The sequence below is a fragment of the Tripterygium wilfordii genome, chromosome 20 (assembly GCF_013401445.1).
Source record: "Tripterygium wilfordii isolate XIE 37 chromosome 20, ASM1340144v1, whole genome shotgun sequence".
NCBI lineage: Eukaryota > Viridiplantae > Streptophyta > Magnoliopsida > Celastrales > Celastraceae > Tripterygium > Tripterygium wilfordii.
In genome coordinates, this window is record NC_052251.1 from 1,015,926 (window position 1) to 1,033,614 (window position 17,689).

Sequence of the window (17,689 nt, forward strand, 5' to 3'; positions counted from 1 at the left end):
TAAGTGAACGTAAACCTCATGGTGAAGATAAACCTCAAACCATCGGAATTATGCCGTCAAGCATGTCCCTTGAAGTTGAGTGAACGTAAACCTCATAGTGAAGATAAACCTCAAACCGCCAAGACAGCTCACACTACGCTGAGAATAGTGGCCAGTCCTTTATAGACTGAATCTTATATCATATAGACAGATTTGGATAACCACAAGCCACCCAACTAGGGTTTCAAATCCCAAACACCTCAAGTTGCCAAAGGGAATCAGAACGGGCTTTTTTTTTTTTCTATCTTGTCCAAAGATCAGCCCAGTTGAGATGGGAGATACATTAATAACCAGAAAGGGTAGAGGAACATTTTTGAGTGATTACAAAATACATCACCATGACATTAGAGCACTCGTATCAGAGTCTCTCAAGCAAGCACAGTCGAACTTTTAAGAAAGGCTGGCTGCAAATACATTGAATTTGCAAAATAAAAACTGATTGGACTGGGAATCAGGAAAAAGAAATAGCAGGAACAACACAAACCCAAAAAGGAGGCACAGTATTAAACAATGACTTGAACAGCTATGGTATTTATAATCAACATGAACAAATGACAAATGCATGATATGGAATGCCTGATTTATGCATCATCCCACACAATGAGAAAGTATACATGTAGAGAGGAGTAAACCAAAAAAGGGAAGAAAAAAAAAGACCATACCCTGTAACAATGCAATCTTTCGACACCAGATTCTGGTGTGGGAAAGAAGATGAAAAGACGGCCAAAGAAAGAAAAAAAATGAGTCTTTACCACTCTTGAACAAAATCTTCAGCACCATCCACTCCAAAAGCAAATTTCCCCAACTCGTTGGAGACAGCATTTGCAGGGGGTGATGGGGTGGGTCTCCAATTTCAATCCTTCCACAACCATTAAACTTGTGTCTCTTCTTCTTATGAAAAAAGTTCATCTATTTCTGCCAAGTAGGCAGAGAGATATAAGGGTCACCACCGCCGACTTCCTCCATGGCAACAAAAAAATAAAATAAAATAATTTAGGGAAAACCCCGACTATTCGCTGCCAATACAGACAACCAAATGAACTTCTCCCAACCCCCCAACAACTGTGCCCAAAATTGGTGATGACCAGACTCATGGTATGCAATCCCTGACCCGACTCAACCCACCCAAATGCATGCATGAACTAGAATGTACGGAGTAGCTATGGCCTCAGAAAGAAATTGCTCGACTGATAGCCAACTTGGCCCATTCAGCTGATTCCTTAATCATATGATCATCTGATGTCAAACATTCATTTAGAAAGTCTTTGCTTGACACAGACTGCTGAATCAAGGGACCTGCGTTAGTACCCAGCGTATCAGCTAGATCTCCAAGTACTCCAATTGCTGTCTTTGTCACCACATCATCCCTGAAAGAGAGCACAAAAGTCAGAAACTGAGAGCAGAAAATTTCAAATTCAGGACAAAAAGTTACAAGAGCGAAATGGAAGGTGAACATTCCAGGGAAAACGTACATATCCTTCTCCATGTACAAGCTGTCTAAGAACTGGAGAACATGAGGAGCATATGGCATCAACAGCTGTGTCTTTGGAGAGCCTTTAAATCCTTGAAATATCCCAGAGTATGCCTCCAAGATTCCATTTCGCAACGAATTGGTGTATTCTATCATATCATCATCAGCAACTGATGTGTGAACCGATAACTCAGCTGCACTCTGCAGCATGGGCATAGCATACATCAAGTACTTCTCAAAATGTTCCCCAATGGCCAAGGCAATGTCTCCAAAGCAAGAAAATATTGGAGGCTTGACAGAACGATGCAACTGGTTGCTTGCCAGATCCTTTAGGAGCTGAGTCATTATCCCATCACAATAAGGTAATATTTTATCCTCCAGAGCCCTGCATATGTCCCCCACCACCCCGACTGTGATTGCACAAACCTGATAATCCTCAAAATTCTGAAGACATACTTCCAAATACTTGTAGAACTCTGGCATGTACTTTCCAAAATCTGGGCCTGTCGCATAGGCAAGAGCTCCAATGGCAAGCATGGCCTCCTCATGTGCTGTGGCACTTCGAGAAGCAAACACCCTCAAAAAAAGGCCCATCAATTGATCTGTGTTCTGCACATTTTGGGCAAAGACATATTTTGTTGCCTCCGATGACCCCAGCTTCTGTATGATGACCTGCAAGCAACCACAGAGAAGACCTTGCAATTCATTCTGTCTCTCCCTCTCATCTGCTGAAAGTTTCTGAGCCTCCAGAGTTTGGTGAAGCTCCATCATAATCATAGGCATCAATTGCATCACTATTGAAGCTGTCTCATCAGTTGAACATCTAACAACTTCATTTAAAGTCTCATATGCCGCAGTTCGGAGGCGTGACTCTCCAGCATCTTCTCGGTGAGTTACTTGAAGAAGAGCCTGAATAATATCCTGGAAGTATGGAGTCAGAGATGAAGATGTAGTTTCCATGTCCTCATAACCTTGAGCCAGGAAATAGAGAGCTCCACATGCTTTTTCTGCCACATTAGGAACATCTTTCGTGCTCTGTATCAAAACAGACACAATCTGTTGGCAATTCGCCGGAGTAACAATGGGAGTATCCAGAGCTGACCCGTGCAGAAATTCAAACATTCTACCCAGAGTCCATGCAGTAGTGTCCTTCACATGGTTACTTGGATCTTTCATCAAGGCAGTGAGCATGAAGTTAAGAGCAACATTAACAATAGGTAACAGCTTGTCAGGGGATGGGCCCTCCAAAATAGAACCAAATGCATAAGTTGCAGCCTCCCTTTGCCTCCAATCTACCTTTGTAATATTCTCTTCAATGAAAGGCATAACAAGTGGCACAATATCGTCTCCCACAGTTCGTGCAACCAGCCCCAAGCATGTTCCTCCAGCCATGGCAATGTTCCAAGCGCCCTCATCCTGATCCTGATCCTCCTCCTGCTTTAGTAATGTCTCCAGTAACAATGGGACAAGAGCAGGCAGAGCCTGCTTGATGAAGTAAAAGCAAGGAATTTCAGAGTCAGCACCAAATTCCCCTCCATACTCTTCCATAATATCAATCTCCTCATCACATATTGAACTCCAAAATTCAATGGCTTGAAGAGCAACTGGTTCCTCATCTTCTTTTACAGCTTTTGCAGTTATGTTGAAAATATCAGAAATATAAGGTGCCAATTTATCATAATAGGTTGAAGAGATGGCAACCAAACACTCAAAAGCTGCCTGTCTAATTTTAACTTCTGGAGAAAGAGTAGCCTCACAGGTAACTCTCATGATGTAATCCCTTTCCATATCATTGGAGAAATTTGCTTGAGCAAAACCCAGAGCATTGTACAAAGCTCTTGTGGCAGCAAGCCTCACATCAATGTTACTCTCAGAAGAGTTCATGCCTTGTACTACAGCTGTGAGTATCTTATTTACATGATCCTGATCTACCACATCTGGGGACACTTCCTCGCAGAGATATCCAAGAGTTTCAAGTGTAGCCTGCTTAGTGTGCGCTGGAACCTGATGAATATTTGACAATAAAGTTCCTACCAATTCAGGCCACTGCTTGTGTGGCAACTCAATACCTGCTAGTTTTGCAATAACTTGAGATGCAGTTGAGCTAGCATCATGAGAAGGAGAAGAGAGAGTCTTCAATAAGCAGGCTTTAATCTGGGCCCTCACGGATGGGTCCAAGGCCAACCATCTTTGTACCCGCTCAAACTTTCGGTGCTGTTCTTTGGCATCCAATGCATTCTTAAGGACCAAGCCTGCCAATTTACGACTTTCAACAGGCTTTTCATCATTGGCCAATTCTCCCGCAAGAGAAAACAAGAAACTTGCAAGATTTTGCTCCTGAAACTGTTTCAGATTTTCTTCTGCGTGCTTGCGCACAGTGCTATCTACTGCTTGTGCATTTAAGAGGATTTGGGTGACTTCCATCGCCATTAGAATCTGACATAAACTTATCAAATATGTTAGTGGGAACAAGGATCACCATATGAGAAACAATCCCCCCCCCCCAAACAAAAGTTAACTGACAATATAAGCTGCAAACCCACACATTAAAACCATAAGTTTGATGAGATAGCATTAAAAAATAACCAAAACACTTATGACCTTCTTCTCTTTTTTTTTCCAAATCCCACATTGTTCAGGTATTAATCAGAGAAATAGCTTATTCCAATTTCTCACACACGTAATAAGAAATATGTAAAATAAAATTTTAGCCCCCAAATAAGGATACAATACCATCTTTTTCACTTGTATGCTAGTAAAGTCATACAAGTAAGTGCTATGTTAATATGCAAAGATCAGAGGTAAACCTTCAGAAACACCGAATCACGACCCAAAGAAAAAGCAGCCAAAGGTAAGCTGTAAGGACAATACTAAATAAGAAAATCAAGAAATCATGAAACAAAATATCAAATGAAATTCCAACTATCAAATTTCTCTTCTTGGAAAGTCCCTTGCGGATACTTCAAACATCAAAATTCCACTCATCCACTGACATTAGAGACAACTTTTCAATTCTATCAAAAAATTAGTATTATTTCAAAGCCAATAAGCACTCAAGCCTGCACTGGATTCTTTCCCAATCATATACATCCTATTCTTCTGCACTGCCTCCAACTAAACTCAACTCTTCAGATGTAAATATACAGATCAACACGAACACTTCTAAACTAATCATTGTAAAAAAAACAAAATTGATGTATCTAATCATTCAGAAAACCTTTTCTTTTTCTCTGACTACTATCTCGCCGCTACCAAACAATTCGAAAGCAAACAGTCAACTCTTAGATCCAAATCAAACGATTAAAGAAAATTTTAAACTCCAAATCAACCGCGATCCCGAAAATTACAAGTAGAAATTCCAGATCAGGCCTTCGAAACTTCTATCGGGGCAGTAAGCCAGTAACTGTCCTAATAATGAAATAAAGAGACTTACAGCTATTCTCTGAGTTGACTCGGATAAACAGCGAGTGGGCGATGGACTTCCGATTCGGAGAAGTAGCAGCGGCGAACTCAGAAAACCCTAAACAGAGTGAGATAATCAGAGGGAGAGAGGTCGGTCCTGGTAATAGCGAAAATGAAACTACAAGTCTACAACTATCCGATCTTTTGTGTTTGTTGCAACGCGCGATTCTATCGCGTGCACATATGGGCTGTGATGTGTCTTTTCGTGAATGCGAAGACTTTATTGGTTTGGACTCGTAACGCGCTTCTGATGAAAGTGGTTATTGACGGACCGAAAATGTAACATTAGTTTTTTTTTTTTTTTATATTAGAACCCGAAAATAATATATTTTATCACGCTTATCATTATTCATTAGTTGGAATGTTCATTGATTTTCTATATTGGACTTGTATCATTCATGGGGTATGTAAACTTTGCTATACATACTCTAAAACATTTTTACATACTCATTTACATATTGGAAGGGCTATCGCTCATTAGATAAGAGTTTATTCCAAGGATAACATGTAGATCTTCCCCAAGAACTCCCATCAATGGTAAGATTTGGCATTTCAATGTTGGCTCTTCGTTACTTGGGGCTATATAGTATGTTCCAAGGGTTAGACTGTTCGCCCATTAAAGGGATACGTGAGCTGGGTTCAGAACGTTGTAAGACAGTTCGATCCTTATCCGATGTGAATTTTAGGGCATTGAGAGGATATTTCCCTAGTACGAGAGGACGGGGAAGGACACAACTCTAGTGTACTAGTTATCGTGCCCACGATAAACGCTGGGTAGCCAAGTGTGGAGCGGATAATTGCTGAAAGCATCTGAGTTGTTAGCCCACCTCAAGATGAGTGCTCTCCTATTTCAACTTCCCCATAGCCTATGGAAGCACAGTAGAGACAACGACGAGTTCTCTGCTCCTACGGAGGGATTGAGCTACTGAAGTTTTGAGAATTCAAGAGAAGGTCACGACGAGACAAGCCGTTTATCATTACGATAGGTTTCAAGTGGAAGTGCATTGATGTATACAGCTGAGACATCCTAACAAATTGGTTACATATTTTGATCAAAGCTCGTTCCAACAAAACAAAAAGGTATGAAAGGAGTTTTTATATTATTTATTTTATATTTAATCTATGGCCCATGAAAATATACATAGTATTACCATGTCCTTTATTGGTATGAGCTCATGCATTAATCTAGTGCACACTCAAAAGAGTAGTAGTTTCGGGTTCCTATGTTAAAAAATAAAAAATGTAAATAGTATTTTGTATAATATTTTTAAATTTTGATATTTATCAACAATCAAAATCAAAGACTACTTGAAAAGGGGAAAAAAAAACCTATATATTTTTAGTCACTCAATAGTATATACTTCTCTAAAAGATCAATGGGCCTTTAGTTTTACTAACTCTAGAGCTCGAAGATAACTCAAGATCCAGCCCAGTACTTAAAAAGATGCCTTAAGTACGAGTCCACTAAAATAAATGTCCTCGGCCCATTTGTCTCGGCCTAAGGCCCTAAACTGTATAGAGCCCACAAAACCGGATGTGGCCGCGATGGTTCGCGAACAAGGAGTATGGGACCAACCGACCAAGTTCAAATCCGCAAAAACCTTCGATGATCTAACGGCCAAGATGGTCCCAACACAAGATCCAATTTCATTGGCTCGCCCTACCCCTCCTCGAAATTTCATTGGTCCACGTAATCAATTATGACATGTTCTCTCGTGGCATGAACTTTGAACAAACGTGCATTTATCAGACCTTGAGAGGACGCTCTATTTAAGCCTTGTCCGTCACGCGCGTTAAGAAATCAAAGAACGAAGGCCGTTCTGTGTCATTCAACACTTCATTTAAATCCATAGAGAGAGCTCTAACACGTTCGGACTATCGCAGAGAACAACGAAGTCTTTTTGTGTGATTGAAAGGTAGTGCCGCGCGCGATGGCTGGCTCTGCGAGAGCTACTGGTGCTCTGGTTGTCTTAGCAATCGTCTCATTCGGTAAGCGTTCGTTCTACTTTACCGGACGTTCAGATCTGATTGTTGTTGAGAGTTTATTGTGGGAGTAAATGTGGTAGATCTGGATTTTTTTGCTTCCGTGTTTTTTTGAGATGGATTTACGAATTTGTTACTGGATCTGATGAAATTGTTGTGTTTTTGTGGATTTGGCTGTGTTTGTTGCCGTTAAATGATGATCGTTTCACTCTTGAAAGCATGATATTTGGTACGTTTTGGAGAATTGAATGATTTGGATGAGCTATCTTGTTCTGGATTGGAATATCGATTACATTTGTTTAATTGTTTTAAGTGTTCATTAGATAAGATTTTCGGTGCGTATTAAGGGAAGGACATTGTTCAGATCAGTTGTTTGATTCTTTCATTAGTGAATTTTGAATATATTGATTTGGACGTATCATTTATGGAAAATTTTGACCCATTGGAGGATCTGAACAAGGCTAAGTTGTGTAACTGCTTAATTTTATGTATGGAAGTGATTGGAGATTTAATATGTAGGCTTGACATGCATGCCATCCTTGGTAGCTTTATACAGCTAAGCTACAGAATTATGGTAATGATGAATGAAGTTGATGGTGAATGTTTTGAAATACATAGGGAGGCAGTGATCACAGATGTCACATTGTTTGTTCTCACTATGATAGATGCATCTACACTACAGGACTATGTGAAGGTGAAGGTGTACGTAATTATTACACTACCAAGTAAATTATTGTGGAATTAGGATTCTCTTTATGTTTCTTTCACAAAACTTACCGTAATGTCTAATGTAAGGTTGTTCTGCCTGAAATCATGGGACAAAAGATGCATTAATTTGAGTCTGGTTCATTTGTCCAGTTCATTTCTTATAAAAATATGTCATGGCACCGGTATTGAACTTTGAATTGTTTTTGGAGACCAATATACACGAGTTGTTTCCATGTTTCTGACCGTTTAATGCCTGCTAGGTTGATCAGCATGGTTTTTTGTTTTATCAGCTTGCTTTATATGTCACTTCTTAATCTTGATAGTGTTTCTTATTTTATCAGATTATCAGATTGCTTTATTACATGTCACCTCTTAGTTTTATTAAGTTGTTTATCATTAATTATATCACCACCTTATAGGCATCCACTTATTGGAATGTGTTTGCATTCACTATTAACATAACTGAAGTTGCATATCAGGATGTCTATTTGCAATTTCCATTGCAAAAGAGGAGGCTACCAAGTTGGGAACTGTCATCGGGATAGACCTTGGAACAACTTACTCTTGTGTTGGTGTTTACAAGAATGGACATGTTGAAATCATAGCGAATGACCAAGGAAACAGGATCACCCCATCTTGGGTAGCTTTCACAGACGGTGAGAGACTGATCGGTGAGGCTGCAAAGAACCAGGCGGCTGTGAATGCCGAAAGGACTGTCTTTGATGTTAAGAGGCTTATTGGGCGAAAGTGATAAATTTATCCAATTCCTTTTCAATACTTGTATGAGATGGTTAAGAATATTGCCTAATAAAGTTTATCATCTGACAGATTTGAGGACAAAGAGGTCCAAAAGGACATGAAGCTTGTCCCATATAAGATTGTGAACAAGGATGGAAAACCTTATATCCAAGTGAAGATTAAGGATGGAGAGAACAAGGTCTTCAGCCCTGAGGAAGTCAGTGCCATGATTTTGACCAAGATGAAGGAAACCGCTGAAGCATTCCTTGGAAAGAAAATCAAGGACGCCGTAGTTACAGTTCCTGGTGAGGAAAGCTTTATTCTCGTGAGATACTTTTATGTTGTTCCTACACTGTCTTAGAATAAAATGGATATGTTGGCGAATACTTGTTTATTACTAATTTTGCCCTCCCATTTGGCATTTGATGTGCAGCATACTTCAATGATGCCCAGAGGCAAGCCACCAAGGATGCTGGTGTAATTGCAGGGCTCAATGTTGCTAGAATTATCAATGAACCAACTGCTGCAGCTATTGCCTATGGGTTGGACAAGAAAGGTGGTGAGAAGAACATTCTCGTGTTTGACCTTGGTGGTGGGACATTTGATGTCAGTATCTTGACCATTGACAATGGTGTTTTTGAGGTTCTTTCTACCCACGGAGACACCCACTTAGGAGGTATGAAAATCTCTCATTTTCTGACCATTCATCTTTTAGAATATTTCATCTTTTTTTAAGGTCTTGTTGGAATTGTAGAATGGAAGGAAAACATAGTGAAGTATAACAAATTAAGTAATTGTTATATAACCGCTTTGCTGAGAAGTAGATAAGATATTGAAAATTGTTGCTTTGCATATAAGTTTTTATCAGTGGTAGATGTGGGAATGCTGAGAAGCGGAGAAGGAACACGGATAATATTATTTTGGACATTGTTGCTTTGCATATGAGGTTTTCATCACTATTAGATGTGGGAAATGTGTGCTTAAGGTGGTTATTATTTCTTGCAGGTGAGGATTTTGACCAGAGGATCATGGAATACTTCATCAAGTTGATCAAGAAAAAGCACAGTAAGGATATCAGCAAGGACAACAAGGCCCTTGGTAAGCTGAGGAGAGAAGCTGAGCGTGCAAAGAGAGCTCTGAGTAGCCAGCACCAGGTTCGCGTGGAGATTGAATCTCTCTTTGATGGTACTGACTTCTCTGAGCCACTGACCAGAGCTCGCTTCGAAGAGTTGAACAACGATTTGTTCAGAAAGACCATGGGACCTGTGAAGAAGGCAATGGAAGATGCTGGATTGGACAAGAACCAGATTGATGAGATCGTCCTTGTTGGTGGTAGCACCAGAATCCCTAAGGTTCAGCAGCTATTGAGGGACTACTTCGACGGAAAGGAGCCTAACAAGGGTGTGAATCCTGATGAGGCAGTTGCTTATGGAGCTGCAGTACAAGGAGGCATCTTGAGTGGAGAGGGTGGTGATGAAACCAAAGGTATTACTTTTCACATTCTCTTGATTTGCCTTGTTCATACTCTTTTTTGTCTAGCTAAACCTAATGTGTCTACGGGTTTGATGGGTTCAGATATCCTCCTCCTGGATGTGGCTCCACTTACCCTTGGTATTGAAACTGTTGGTGGAGTCATGACCAAGTTGATTCCAAGGAACACAGTCATCCCAACCAAGAAATCTCAAGTATTCACCACTTACCAGGATCAGCAGACCACTGTATCCATTCAGGTATGATTCTTTCTTGTTATTTTGCCTTTCAGCATATGGTTGGAGAAAAGCTGCTTATTCCTTGAAATAGAAACGTTCGGGATTAAGAGGCAGATGTTATATGCTCCTTTCTCTTGATGGTAGGTCTTTGAAGGTGAAAGGAGTCTCACAAAAGACTGCAGGTCGCTTGGAAAATTTGATCTCAGTGGAGTTCCTCCGGCTCCAAGGTTTGCCCCTTTGCATGAATAAATTACTTAAGCATTTGTCTCCCCTTATATGGGATGAGTCTTGATAGTCTTTAATCCTTCCATTAAACAATGAGATTGATTGATCATCTTTAATCCTTTCAACGAACAGGGGCACCCCCCAAATTGAGGTCACATTTGAAGTTGATGCAAACGGTATCCTGAACGTGAAGGCTGAAGACAAGGGAACTGGTAAATCGGAGAAGATCACCATCACAAATGACAAGGGTCGTCTGAGCCAGGAGGAAATTGAAAAAATGATTCGTGAGGCGGAAGAGTTTGCTGAAGAGGATAAAAAGGTGAAAGAGAAAATCGATGCTCGTAACGCCTTGGAGACATATGTCTACAACATGAAAAACCAGATCAATGACAAGGACAAGCTTGCAGACAAGCTAGAGTCCGATGAGAAAGAGAAAATCGAAACCGCCACAAAGGAGGCCCTTGAATGGCTCGATGGCAACCAGAGTGCTGAGAAAGAGGACTATGATGAGAAGCTCAAAGAGGTGGAGGCTGTTTGCAACCCCATCATCACCGCTGTGTATCAAAGGTCTGGTGGAGCCCCAGGTGGTGCCGAAGCAACTGAGGACGACGATGATTCACATGATGAACTTTAAGCCCTTTTCATTGACCTGAGAGTGAGCAGGAGTGAGAGAGAGAGAGGATATAGTCTAGGTTTACTCGAGGATATTGTAATTTTTCTAAATGCTTGAACGGGAGTATTAACTTTCCCATCCTTGGCATGTCTTTTTGAAACAGATACATTCTAGAGATCTTTGTATTTTGGTTCTTTTATGTTTTTATATCGATCAACTCATTTGGAAGTTCTTTATGCGCAAATATAGGGACCTCAGACGAACGTATGACTAGCTTTGAAATAATCTATAGGTGATGTTTAGCCTAATAGGGCACTGAAGATTGATATTTGATAGACCAAGGCTCCAAAGCCATCAGGAACTGGAAGCTCCGAGATAACAGAGGTAAGAACGGCAGGCAGGCAGGACTGCCATCTTCTCCTCTCCTCGTCTCTCTTCACTCTGTACTGCCCTCTCCCTCGAAAATCTGTTTGAAAGGGTAAAGTTAAGTAGATCGGGACTGTCCACTCCTCTCCTCGTCTCTCTTCCTTCTCTGTACAACCCTCTCCCTCGAAGATCTATTTGATATAGTAAAGGTAAGTAGATCGGGACTGTGCACTCCTCTCCTAGTTTCTCTTCGTTCTCTGTGATACCGTCTCCTTGTTTCTCTTCGTGACTTTTGAACCTTTTATGAAATCGTTGTTTGTCACAAATCAGCAGGGTTTTTCTAATACCGACGGTTCGTGGTTTGTTCGCGATTTAACGGTTCAATATACGGTTTCCACGGTTTGGAGCATTTACGGTATTTTGTTTGGGTGGCTGCTGCAGGTTCACGGTTTTCCCGGTAGAACTGGTGGTATTACATGGTATTTAAAATTATGGTTATGGATGAGGGAGTTACAAAATCGTACGGGTCTTAAAGTCTCAAAATAGACAACAAAAGGGAGTTGGATCTACAATGACAGCTAATCATATTGTTTGTCATTTTAAAAACAAAACCATGCGGGTGAGGACAATCCCTCTCTCATTTCCATACTTCTCATCTGAACTAAATTTCAGTTAGCAGTCTTCTCCTGAATCATGCTTGGTCCAGCATTCAAGCTCCTTAAGTTTAGGTCCAGGTTTTGGTCAAATTTAAGAAATAACATTTACGTTGTTTGGATGATGAGAAAAAAAAAATGGCAAAAAACACAAAATTGTTAAGATTTTGATTCCAAAAGGATGCTTAAAAACTGCCATAACAATATAATACTATTTCCTCCTCTTTGCGGAAGGTCGAGTTGGTTTAGTTAGAATGAAATCTTTCAAATGCATAGCTTGTATTAGTAGGGGCTGGGCTTTAAGAATTAGATTGACGGGCCGATTCTGTCATGCATTTGGTGGGCTCATTTCCTTTCTAGCCCAAGAAAGAATCCAAGACCTTGAACATGCAGTAGGGCTTTAGGAATTGATATACGGGCCTGAAAGCCCAATATACAACGGGCCTAAACCCTACCCGAGACAGCAAAACCTCAAACAGCATAACCTTCTCCGAGGAGGCGAGTACGGGAAACGAAGCTCATCTCCAATAATGGCGTCAGTCGTCACAGAAACCGCTCAAAAGATCTTCACACCAGAGACTCTCCGCTCCGCAGCCAAGCAATCCAAAGGATGCCTCGTCGTCCCAGTCCGCCTCCGCCGCGCCATCAAACGATACATCAAAGGTAATTTCGTTCTACATACGGATATATAAATGTGTGCAATTATCTGTACTTATTGTCTTATTAACCTCTTCAATGGATTTATTAGAGCAAGATGATCCGCACATGAGGCGGGAGGTGATGAGATTATCAGAGTCATTCTGTGAAATCAAGGAAGTCAATCTGCAACTCGCGGCAACGACATCGAGGGAGCTAGTGGAGGACCCTATGAAATCTATGGAGGGATCCAAACGCTGGAAAATCAAAAGCGGTTATGGTGACATCGGGCTTGAGTACAAAGACCGCCAGACTGCTGCTTATATTGCCTCTCGCATGCCCGCTAACTACTCTGCCTGCTACAGAGTCTTAAGTGAGGTACTAAAGCTGATAATAACACCTTGAATGTTATTCTTTCATATAATTGAGGTGGATAAAATTGTCTTTCGAAGGTATGAAGAAATGGGTCGTCCATTTTTTGGCTGGTTGTTTGGTGTTGTTAGAATGGCGTTAATATTTTGTTTGGTTGCTGGGAAATTTTAGGCTGATGAACTAGAAGAAGTGTTTAGAACTTGGGCAAGAATAGGGTGGAAAAGTTTACTCGCATGTACTCTGGTTTCTTGAAAACTAAATGGAGATTTTTCCCTTTAAGTGGATGACTGCATATCCCTGTTCACAATTTGATGCAACTTTTTAGGTTCGAAGAAGACTACCAGATTTCTCTCCAACAAAAGTCTTGGATTTTGGTGCTGGTACTGGTTCAGCTTTGTGGTAAATTGGGTTACCTTCAGTTATGTGGTGAGAATTTCGCTACATTTTTTACGAAGTAATGAATTTTGATTCACTATAAATCTGATAGGGCAACGAGAGAAGTGTGGCCACAGTCTTTGGAGAAGGTGAACTTAGTGGAGCCATCCCAATCGATGCAGCGGGCAGGTCGGAGTCTTATACAAGGTAATTTTAGTATTCTGTTATTTTTATCATTATTCATTGCAAATGGTACGAATATTCAAAGTTTTGTCATCTTGAAGAGATCTTGTCAGCTGTGGTAGAATGTATTAGTTTATGACTGCTTCTTTCATTCGTAGAAGCAAGGGTTCAAAACACTGGACAGTCCTGGTATGTTGTATTGAAAACGATAGAGCCATGTGATATCTTGAATTCCAAGTTTCTTTATAATTACCTTTGCTGATGGCCTAATGCCTAATCCATTATGAGCTGCTATATCGAGATAAATTTTGTGTGTATTTCACAGTTTTTGGATTTGCTACACTTGTCTGATGGGTAGTGCATTTATTTGCGTGAGAAAGCCAAACTAACATTAGTTCTTATGTGTTCTAGCTACAAATCGCTTTTAGTAAATCTACTTCTCAAAAGTAGAAGAATGTTTAGCATCTCTTTCTGTTTAGGAATTCAAACATATAGCTGTGCTAGTGATTATTAAGGCGTGATTTGAATTGCATTATTTCCTTTTAAATTGTATTTTTAAATCATCATACTCTGTCGAGGATTCTTATGCGTTTTGTTTTTGATGGTCTTCTTCCATTGTTTCCCTCTTTATTTCGTACAGAAAAGAGGCAAGGAAAATTTGAGGTTAACACTATCTAATTGTTCCAGGTATGAAAAATCTGCCAATAATTCATGGCTATGGTAGTATTGAAGCACTGACCAAAAAGATCAAAAAGTCAGAGAGAAAGCATGACCTTGTAATTGCTGTAAGTTGTATTCTTTAAAGTTCTCTTGTGAGCTGGACGTTGTTTATGTTTTGATGTGGCATAATTATAGCCAGTGACATGTTTTTGCCTTAGTAATCTTTGTCAAACCCGTATAGTCTATACTCCAGACATTTTATCACTTATTACTTTTCAGGGATATTTATGTTAATTTTCTGCTCCGGTTTTCAGTCTTATGTGCTTGGAGAGTTACCATCACTACAGGACAGAATTACTATTGTCCGCCAGCTTTGGGATCTTACACAAGATGTTTTGGTATGATTTCTTTCAAGTTGTTGAATTTGATATCTTAATCCATCTATTCTTCATAACCAACAATGGAAAATTCCTTCTCTGCATCGACTTGTTGCTCTTGCTCATTATCTCTTTAATGCACTCATGTGTTTGACTTTGAGAGAGTTGGAAGCGACAGTCACTACTTAATGTTTAAGAAGAGTCACACATGTCCTTGCGTTGTATCTATTTTGACGTTGGTTTTGAAAGAACCTGTGTATCTATTTTGTAGATTTGGATAATTTCATTGAATCAAAGGAGTTTCATTTGGACTTACAGATTTGTGATTGATATTCTTTCCATATTTTCTTACTGAAAACTTCAAATGCACGGGCAGGTTTTAGTTGAACCAGGGACGCCACATGGGTCTAATATCATATCTCAGATGCGATCTCATATATTATGGATGGAGAAAAGGGTATGTTGTACCCTCTGAGTTCTGCCAGAGGTTTACTCGAGATGCATAAAATATTCGTTTTATATTTTCCATACTTGTAATAGCCTATTCTGATTTCTTAGAAATGCCGTAAATCTATGAAAGCAAACAGTAAAGCCGGTAAAGACTTGGTAGATCTCAAAAGTGGCGCATATATAGTTGCTCCTGTAAGTCCACTCTTCTTCACTGGTTAAAACAACTTCTCCGATTTTTTTTATTTGTTTTTATATGTATCTCAATAAAATTCTCAATGCAGTGCCCCCATGATGGGCGTTGTCCGTTGGAGAATTCTGGGAAATATTGTCACTTTGTTCAGCGTTTGCAGAGAACATCATCACAACGTGTATACAAGGTTACTCCTTATCCGCTTCATGAGCTGTTTAGCCATAGGGCATTTGTGAGTTTTATTGCCAAGAGTATCAATCTCTACATTTTGCTTCTTAGATGTGGCTTATTTGTATCTATATCCCTTTTTTCTTGTCCCACTTAGTGATATAACCGCACAATACCTTGAGTCCTTGACATTTGTGTATCCGGAGTATCTGCTTTTTTTAAAATTGTATTTGAAAGATGAGGATAGGTAATTTGGGGGTTCAGTCTTGTCCTGTTCTGTTATCTTTTCCACTGCCATACTTACATTTTATTATATTCATGCGAGTTAGGTATTAAGTTTTCATGATTTAAGGATAAATCGGATTGAAAATGATTTCTTGCTGCTCGCGAGTGCCTTTACATGGTCATGGCTACAGGTTTCAGGATTTTTGGGACAAGCTATATTAAAGTTGTGCTGTGTGTCTGTTTTAGCTCTATGTCAAACTCAAAAGGGAATTTGTCATTGAAAGTCCATAACTCTTTTTTGCAGCGTTCTAAAGGGGACCCTTTACGTGGATTTGAAGATGAAAAATTCAGCTACATTGCTTTCAGACGAGGACAACGGCCTCAGTTAGTACATTTTAGTCGTTCCATTATGCCATACACCCCTCAACTCAGCCGATAAAAAGCAACAAAGATAATATTTTAAAATAATGAGAGGCTATATTTTCTGCTCCTAATGTTTTTTTTTGCATTTTGTTGTATGAGTAGGAAACCTTGGCCTCTTGATGGAATGACATTTGAGACTTTAAAGGAGCAGCTTGCGAAAAGAAAACCGGAAGATCTGGTGATTGATTATGGTATGTCTCAACATTTTGTACCTTAACAACCTTGCTTAGAAGTGGGTCATTGTTGTTGTTGTTGTTGTTTTTCTTTTTTCTTTTTTTTTGCGGATAGAGGCTGTTTTTTCCTCTGTTTTATGGGATTCTGAATTCTGTTTCATTTTCCCAATTGCTTTTCTTTTTGGACCTTGCAGAGGACTTCATTAAAATGCAAACTGAAATTGTTCCGTACAAAGAATATGATCGAGCAGCCAATGATTCTGACGTTGAAATTGATGCTGATGATGACGAAGACGAAGAGGAAAACGAGGAAGAGGAAGAAGAACGAGCTCATGCTGATCTCGGGGGAGGTTGGGGACGTATTATTTTCAGCCCTGTTAGGAGGGGCAAACAGGTTCACATGGATGTCTGCAGATCAGTTACGCGTGATGGCTCTGAGGGATCTTTTGAGCACGTAGTCATGACAAAGAGTAAGAACCCTACGTTACACCATCAGGCTCGAAGATCTCTATGGGGTGATTTATGGCCTTTTTGAAGTTCTTAATCCCTGCAAATAGTAGGAGCCTTATTGGTCATTGTAAATGCTAATGCCGCTTAAATGTTGATGGTATTTATTCTTTGATGTTGGCAATATGTATTTTGCTTGTTGTTACCCTTTTCTGAATGACCTACTTTGAATGGTCATACAAGAAGCATTCTTTGTACCAATATTGAATGAGCAATTGAATTGAAAAAACATTGATACAGGGATGATGTATAGTGTATACAATCCATCTATGTATTAGAAGCCTTTATCAGTTACTATATCAAAGTGAATAGAGGACTACAAGGGCCTTATAGGAGGCCCATAATTATGAGGGCCACAAAGGCCCATCATTAAAGATTTGCCATTTACCATTGGGATATGAATTTAAAAAAAGATAATGTTAGAGACCTCCAAAATATCATTCCCAAAAGTTCTCCAAAAATTATCATTCCCAAAAGTTCTCTAAATCTGTGTGGCATTAAACTAGTCATTCATTAAAACTACATATATACGGCTCACTTCACATCCAACATTACACATTAAATGAGGATCTTTTGGGGGTTTTAAGCATTATTCTTTGAAACATTATAAATGATAAGTACATGTTTTTTTTTTTTTGATCAAAATATTTCATTAGAGGAGAAAAAACCACTCCCTCCATAATAATGTACGAAATACATGAAGGATTATTCTCGAACTAAACCTCGAAAAACACTAAATTCCTTTGAACGATTAGTTAGTATATGTGTTACTGAGTTACATGTTCGAGGAGCATACTGAAAGCGTACCATTATCATAATAACTGTCATCGATCTAATCACATCAATTATGTGACCAAATGGTGATAAGCAATACACATTAGACATCATAGCAGAATTAAGGATATGAGAATCCGATTCCTCCTCAAGAGCTATGATTTACATTTGTTGAAATTGTTTGCATCCATGGTCTCAAATTTACTATG

The 17,689-nt window shown here is 39.6% G+C and overlaps 3 protein-coding genes across 4 annotated transcripts; 2 read left to right on the forward strand and 1 right to left on the reverse strand.

The window, feature by feature from the left end:
- Positions 1-518: 518 nt before the first annotated feature.
- LOC119987418 (importin subunit beta-1-like) lies at positions 519-5,099 on the reverse strand. 2 transcript variants are annotated; one of them, XM_038832331.1, is made up of 4 exons: positions 4,944-5,052; positions 4,318-4,366; positions 1,512-3,946; positions 519-1,406 (listed from the first exon to the last, which is right to left on the reverse strand). In XM_038832331.1, exons 3-4 carry the CDS (start codon positions 3,938-3,940, stop codon positions 1,208-1,210), a joined length of 2,628 nt encoding a protein of 875 aa, XP_038688259.1. In that variant the 5' UTR covers positions 3,941-3,946; positions 4,318-4,366; positions 4,944-5,052; the 3' UTR covers positions 519-1,207. The 2 variants fall into 2 exon arrangements, with proteins under 2 accessions (XP_038688259.1, XP_038688258.1); XM_038832330.1 differs by lacking the exon at positions 4,318-4,366 and having other exon boundaries at positions 4,944-5,099.
- Positions 5,100-6,760: 1,661 nt separating this feature from the next.
- LOC119987131 (luminal-binding protein-like) lies at positions 6,761-11,180 on the forward strand. Its single transcript, XM_038831922.1, has 8 exons — positions 6,761-6,961; positions 8,143-8,410; positions 8,492-8,706; positions 8,835-9,077; positions 9,407-9,886; positions 9,977-10,131; positions 10,255-10,337; positions 10,468-11,180. The coding sequence occupies exons 1-8, from the start codon at positions 6,904-6,906 to the stop codon at positions 10,967-10,969; spliced, it is 2,004 nt and encodes a 667-aa protein (XP_038687850.1). The 5' UTR covers positions 6,761-6,903; the 3' UTR covers positions 10,970-11,180.
- A 1,265-nt stretch (positions 11,181-12,445) lies between these two features.
- Positions 12,446-16,949, forward strand: LOC119986490 (methyltransferase-like protein 17, mitochondrial). Its single transcript, XM_038831053.1, has 12 exons — positions 12,446-12,630; positions 12,716-12,981; positions 13,301-13,374; positions 13,463-13,557; positions 14,221-14,318; positions 14,508-14,591; positions 14,947-15,027; positions 15,129-15,212; positions 15,302-15,397; positions 15,908-15,987; positions 16,129-16,217; positions 16,394-16,949. The coding sequence occupies exons 1-12, from the start codon at positions 12,498-12,500 to the stop codon at positions 16,732-16,734; spliced, it is 1,521 nt and encodes a 506-aa protein (XP_038686981.1). The 5' UTR covers positions 12,446-12,497; the 3' UTR covers positions 16,735-16,949.
- The last annotated feature ends 740 nt before the right edge of the window (positions 16,950-17,689 follow it).